Source organism: Saccostrea cucullata, unplaced genomic scaffold (assembly GCF_032062105.1).
Source record: "Saccostrea cucullata isolate Sc308-1 unplaced genomic scaffold, CSIRO_AGI_Scuc_v1 ctg3403, whole genome shotgun sequence".
In the NCBI taxonomy this organism is placed as follows: Eukaryota; Metazoa; Mollusca; class Bivalvia; order Ostreida; family Ostreidae; genus Saccostrea; species Saccostrea cuccullata.
The window spans coordinates 62,068-69,133 of NW_026935809.1; the positions used below are offsets into that span (position 1 = coordinate 62,068).

The following is a 7,066-nucleotide window of genomic DNA, read 5'->3' on the forward strand; positions in this document are numbered from 1 at the left end:
CCTTTTCCAAATTTTGTGACCAAGGATGAAGAATTCTGGGATGATACATTATTATAGATATGTAGCGTAAAATAAACTCTCTGACAGTCTTCTTCTCTAGAGCTAAACAGAAATGAAACAATCTACATATATGTAATTATAGCTCTGATTGATCCATTTTTGTTTTGAAACGTCATTCAAAACTCGACCACTACTGTTCTATTTAATAGAGTGCATAAGAAGATATCAAAGAATAAGGCCTTGTGTGTGTGTGTGTTGTGTGGATGCATGATGGGTCTTCTTCAATTTTAAAAAGGCAATTATAAACTATTGAATTTTTGGAATTCTGAATTTCTTTTTTTCTAAAAAAACTAAATCTTTTAAATTACTATAATGCTAAATTACTACTTCTTGTTTAATAAGCATCGGTGTATAGAAGAAGATAAATTCGGTATAACAAGCATAAATTGCAAAACTCTGAGACCTTAACTATTGACAAGGGGAAAATTAATTTCATAATTGAAGTTTTTGTCTGAGTATTCATTTTAATAATTTCTTTGTATATTTAGAATTTTTGCTTTTCATTGATGCACGTGGTAAATTTTAGGTGTTCTATATAAGGACAATGAATGTTTCTGTCTAAGCGAAGCTGAGTTTTAAAAACGCTCTTCAACGTATATATTCCTGGTGGTCTCTGCTAAAACTGTACTACTCCATTTGTACTTTCCGTATAAGGATATAGTTTGGAATTGTTCCGGTTATAGATAAGTTAATATTTGTGTATTTATTTCCCAATATGAGTCAAGAACATAGCGATCAAATTAACCAGAGAACTAAAAGCTGCTTAATGTGAGAAACATGCCTGAGATCGTATTTATTGCTGGAATATCTAATGGCTTGTAATGGTGGAGACATGCATATACATGTACTATGAGCACCTCCTATTAATCGAAAATTAATATTGATTTTCAAAAAAAATGTAAAAGTGCGTTATGTTTTTAATGTCCTGGATAACTTCCTTGTTCAACAGAGTGAAACATCTGGTTGATTATAGGGCAATGAAGATATTCAATAAGTTGGAGATTTTTATATTATTCTTATCATCTGTAAAATTATCTTCGACATTCGACATAGGAGTTTGTTTCGATGGGTAAGTTTTCGTCTGAAATAACTTCAACAATTTGTACATTTGTCATTCTTATGATGACTTCTTCGCTAAAAATGTAGCCTTTGAAAGAGGTATATATTGGCAGACATATTTCAAACCTAATGTTAAGCCCTTTTTGAAATCAAATTTCATACAGAATATTCTGTCTTCCTGATCAGTACATTGTACAGTATATTGCCTTCCAAGTCTGTGTGACTGGTCGACAGGGAATGCTTACTCCCCTAGGCACTTATCCTATCCCGGAGTCCATATTTGTGTCCTGTTTACAAATTTTATTGTTGGTATTTTTTGCGATCGAACACTTCTCTTTATCTTTGTCATATTCTGAATTTAATATGTATTAATTCAAATATGTTTTATGAAAATGAGCTTCTATTTGAAATAAATCAGTAGAAAGGGCGACATTGATAACGTTTGTGTACAATTATTTATGTTTAGAAATCTGAAATCGTGTTGCCCAAATTACTATCAAGTCAATGATATATGTAAAGGTAAGTATTCCAATATTTTAGTCTCTTCAAATAAATTAACACACACAAAGCAACTGATATAAGCCAGTGATTAATATGATTGTATATCCCTTTAATTCTTAATCTCTTCAAGAATGTCCACCTGGTACATTTGGTGAGAAATGTTCCCAAAACTGCTATTCAGGGTTTTATGGGCTTTTGTGTTCGTCAAAATGTAATTGTAAATCCATCAACGAAACATGTGACTCAATCGTAGGATGTGGTAAAAAGCCTCCCAGAGGAATATTAAGCATTCTAATTTAGTTAATACGGAAATAATAAGTATCATCACTTAAAAAGTCACAAAATACACACACATTACAGAGGTTTCGTAGATCAGCGTGTACTTGAACATGTACGTGTACAGTTCAAGTTATAGAATTACACGAACACGTTCATATCAATTTTCTTGTTTAGTTTATAACTTGTACATGTACTTGTTAATGCTTCAAAGGCAAATTAAAACTTTGCAAAAAACTTATGAAAAGAACAAGTTACAGTTTCAATATAAATTTAGCCCTTTATTTATCTAAAATATGAAATGGAATAATTAAAATGAATTTTTTTTAAGTGTGGAATTCATATGCAGTCAACATTAAAATACATAAATCGTTTTTTTCATATACCTCCTAAATACTTATTGTGGAACGTCTTTAACTTGTGCATTACCCCAAAATTGAAAAATCTGAAAAAAATTTCAGGTACAATGTAATTTTTCAAAGCAGAATTTCATCATATCAAATTGAAACACACACTATTTTCTTGCAACACCCACAAAGATTTTGCAGATATTTAGATTTTTGCTGTTAATTTTTTTTAACCTATAAATGTACCAAATTTTCATATATCCAAAATTTTTCATGCCATACTTCTTTGTGATTTAGTTTTTTATATTCATCTACTCAATTTAAAGTTTAAGAAAATAAGAATCATTTTTTTAAAGAAAATGAAATTTTTAGGGGCTTAAAACCCAAACTTTTCTTTTATTTTTTAAAATTATATTGAAATATAAATATTGCTTTAGTGTATAAATCGTTTGAAACTTGAAAAACTTATTTTTACATATAAGTGACAATATTCTCTTCAATATCATAAAAAAAAAAATTAAAATTAAGGAAACAATAACTTTGTAATTGAAATCAAAAAAAAAAACGTTACTTTAAAAGAAAGTTTGCATTTTAACACATAATAATTTACGGCGATATACTTATATCAGAAATTGCATTAAATCCTTAGGTTAAGAAAAACACACAATTTGATTAAAAGAAGCAATCCCAAGAAAACTTTCAAGTACAAGTATGCTTAACGGATACGAAAAACTCTTATGTGAATTTAAGCAAAAGATGACGTAATGTTACAGATTTTTTATTAAAATGACTTTATTTTTTCCTCTACTTCCTCTCTAATGTAATGCAAATTATAAATCACGAAAAATACAAATAATTTTTTTAACATTTTATTATTTCATTTTTCTCACTATTTTACAGTATGTAAAAGGCGATCTTTAAATCAGATGAAATCATTAAAATGTTTACAAAATTATTTTTAAATGCAAATAGGAAATAATTTTTCTGATGAATGTTTTTGTATATAAGACTAACATTTAGAATACTTTCCAAATAATTGAAATATTGGGAGAAACGCAAAAAGGCTGAAATTTCCTATTTTGTGTGCAAAAGGTTAAAATTTAAGTTTCCTAATTTTTTTAATACCCTTTATAATTTTTAAAATTTAAAAGGAAAAATATTCTTCTGTTGGAATTCTGTATGAGAAGGAACTTCACTTTGTACAGCTAAAATGTCTTGCGAAACGTTGATGAACAAAGCTCAATACGCTATTGTTATAATTTTTACCATAAAAGGAAAAAAACCCCAGGTTGTAACGATTTTGAATAGTTTTTTAGGAGAATAGGGACAAGTATATAAAATGAAAAAAAAAACAATTTTAGAACAAAATATGTAAAAGTTTTAAACCTTATTTAAGTTGTATACATTCTTTTAATTTTTTAAAAAGGGTTTTGTATATAAAATATATTAGGAATATTATAGAAGACGCCATAGTTGCGACAATGTATTTAAAGGTGGCCAAAATGGGAGAGAACGAGATTTCAAAATTATATTGACGTATTTGAAAATAGGAGAAAGATATAACACACAATTTTATATTGTTTTGCAATTTGCTGATTATATTTTAAAAACAACAATTCTTTTAGTTTGTCCACCTGGATCGTATGGCGAAAACTGTTCTTTAGAGTGTCCTAATGGGACTTATGGTTCACTTTGCAAAGAAGAATGTACCTGTGAGACAGGATGTGATAAAGTCATTGGATGCATTAAGCCAGGTTTGGAGTCTCATTCTGTTCCACTAAGGTTCTGACACACGTGATTCAATTTTGAATAATTTTTATATGATTGTCAACACATACGGGGTAAAATAAGGTAGAATATAGTATATTATGACAAATGCATACACTGTACTTGCAGATATGTACCATTAAAAGATTAATAGACCTGCTTTTGTATGAGCAGGAAACAACTGCTTGCAATTAGTGGAAAACTTCTATTTTGGTCAAAGGGGTTATTTTATATCTCGGTCAATGTTCTGATTTATTTTCCCCAGCCATTTAAGAAGAGCTGTACTGGTGTTTGTTGGTTATGGGAGAGTCATCACATTAAAAATTTAATTGGCCAAGTGTCAAGGGTTTTGGTGTTATAGCAGCAATGTTTGATCAAGTAAAAATGCATAATTTTTTTGAAAACGTTTTCTACCTCTGGGTATTTTGAAGATAAAGAAGTTCATAGTTATGATGAGAAAAACCTATTAGTGTGTTCATTCAACGATGAAAAGATTCCATTTTGAAATGGTACATGTATTGGACATCATTTAAGCAACTAATAATCTTGAATTCTTTGTTGCAACATTGGTTAAAATTATATAAGGTATTCGTGAGAGATTTAAAAAATGAAATAAAAAGTGAATATAGGAGCACAAATTAGGACGCCGAAAAATGGAGAATCAGAAAATCTCAGCTGAAATTTAAACTGAATTACAAGTATCTAAAACGAGCATCTTAAATTTTTATCATCAGTCGCAAAAAAAGGTCGAAACATTCACTTCTGAACTCATAAAAACAACGTTACTATATATTTTACATGTATTTTGTATGCTACTCATTTTTATTAAATTGGAACCATGCATACATTAATTAAACCGATATTAAACAGAATTATATCTGTACAGTTCCATTTGATATTTGATAGGTGCAACAATTTTTTTTATCTTCAGAATCTACTAGATACCGATATGAAATTTTGATCTATACATTAGCTACGATTATTCCCTTGATAATCATCTGTCTGTGTATATTCTTCCTGGGGAAATGCTTTCAACAAAAGTAAGACATTTTTCTCAAATATCAATAGAAAGTACAAGTTTACTCTTGTCTCAACAAAAATATTTTTAAATAATATATGATAAAACTTTTTTACGACTTTATATCACCGTGTCTTAATGATATTTTTACAGGCGAAAACAAAAGAAATCGTCTGCAAAGAATTTTGTCGGTAAATCAGTATACTTGATTGTATATAACAAGTTCTGTATTGGAGCTCGTCTTTTCATTTTATTTCATGCCTTCAGAATCATTTTTCTTATTCTTTTTCAATTTAATTATTTAATCTTTCTCTTTATTTTTTTTCTTATGACAGAAAGAGTAATATTTCTCTCATATTTATTTTTTTTTCAACAGATATTCCTCCTTACGACGTAAATCTACATAGAATGCCTTCTTCGACCAAAATACTTCATGATGCAATCTCTGATAAAACACCAGTTGATGTATATGCAACCATAAAAACGGAAGAAGAAACTGGATTACGTCATAACGAGGACGAGCTTGATGACGGAGTGTACCATACACTTACTCTCCGTGTAACAAGATACGAGGAACCAGTCACGAAGAAGCGCCTCGTTAGAAGATATTCCGACTCCTCTTCAACGTATATGAAAAGTTCTGCATGCAATTTAATACGATCTAAGGACAATTATGACCTGTTTTATGAATGCAAGAGATCATCCTCATTAAGAATCAAGAACATTGAAAGAAAAGACAACTGTCGCGAAAATATACCTGCTCAAACAATGGAAGATGAAGAAAGAGATAATTTTGTAACGTCATCGACAGGGAAGGAGAGTGTTCCTTTACCGTTTGAAAAGAATTATATTTATGATGTGGCTAATTGTGTAGAGCATGATAAGGCAGCTGTTAATCTTAACCACAAGGAATTATTTCTCAAAGAATTATCCTCTCATCTTTTACATTTTAAGAAAATATGTCCGAGAGTGTATATATCTGAAGATCTTGTTCTTAGAATTATTTGCAATTTCAACTGTAACATACGTACAAGTGTCTCCTTCAAAACAAGAAAAAATAAATGTATTAGAACTTTTCTTCACATGTTTTCAATAGCATTAAAAGTGAGGAAATCCGTCATCTTTGATGAATGTCGAGTAACTACAGCTAAAAAACATCTCAGACTTCAGTATTATTTTTCTCATCATTCATTCATTATAGTAGTTATGAACTTCTTTGAATTGAAATTTGTTTGTTTCAATATACCGGTATATGATGCAATTTACTGAATATTATTTCAGTTGTTACATTTTTTATTAGTCTAAGAACCCTTGTGCTTTCTTTGCACAAGTACTTGTTTTTGACATGTAATCTTTTTTCCCGTAGTGTCATTAATTTAAAAACTTTTTGAACAAAAACTTGCGTTTTTTCTCTTTTGGGGATTGTTCTGCTAAATCCATCCATCTTATATTTAAAGAATGGTCAGTAATCTTCATATATATTTTTAACGTTCAACAAGTTAAACAATCCTTACGAATATATAAGATACAGAAACATATAAATTAAAAAGTGAAAACGATTTTAACAAAAAATATTCTATTTATATTTTCAATTGTTAAAAATGATTCTGCATTATAAATCCAGATGTAAGATAAATGGCATTTTTCATTCACTTAATCTTAATTTTGTTTCTTTATCAAAATACACGTTTAAACTATCAGGACGTTCAACAAGAACAAACAAACAAAACAAAAATAAACTTGTGTAAAAAATAAAAGTTTGAAAAAGATAAACCATTTAAAAATGTTTCAAATTTATGCTTTAGTAAATGTCATACAGGAGTCACACCTATCGTTTAAGGAGGGTGGGCAGGAGGGGGTGGGGTTTCAACAAAATAAACATAAGATGTAATGAAATATTTAGGTGTCATTGAGGAGTGAATCATTCTGTCAGATGATATTTAATGTATGATTGTACCTTGAATCATTGTGTAAAATGTTGCGTGAAAAACTTAATGAGTCCAAATCAGAGTCCAAAACATATAGCACGGTATTATTA

The 7,066-nt window shown here is 29.2% G+C and overlaps 1 protein-coding gene and 1 long non-coding RNA gene across 2 annotated transcripts; both read left to right on the plus strand.

Moving 5' to 3' along the window:
• The first annotated feature begins 885 nt into the window (after window positions 1–885).
• Window positions 886–1,874, plus strand: LOC134243813 (uncharacterized). Its single transcript, XR_009987121.1, has 3 exons — window positions 886–1,129; window positions 1,586–1,638; window positions 1,751–1,874. It is a non-coding gene; the product is annotated as an uncharacterized LOC134243813 (long non-coding RNA).
• A 1,998-nt stretch (window positions 1,875–3,872) lies between these two features.
• LOC134243820 (uncharacterized) lies at window positions 3,873–6,046 on the plus strand (the record flags this gene model as incomplete). Its single annotated transcript, XM_062726047.1, has 4 exons — window positions 3,873–3,997; window positions 4,942–5,050; window positions 5,182–5,219; window positions 5,405–6,046. A coding segment is annotated over exon 4 (610 nt), but the record flags the coding sequence as incomplete, so codon positions are not given.
• Window positions 6,047–7,066: the final 1,020 nt, after the last annotated feature.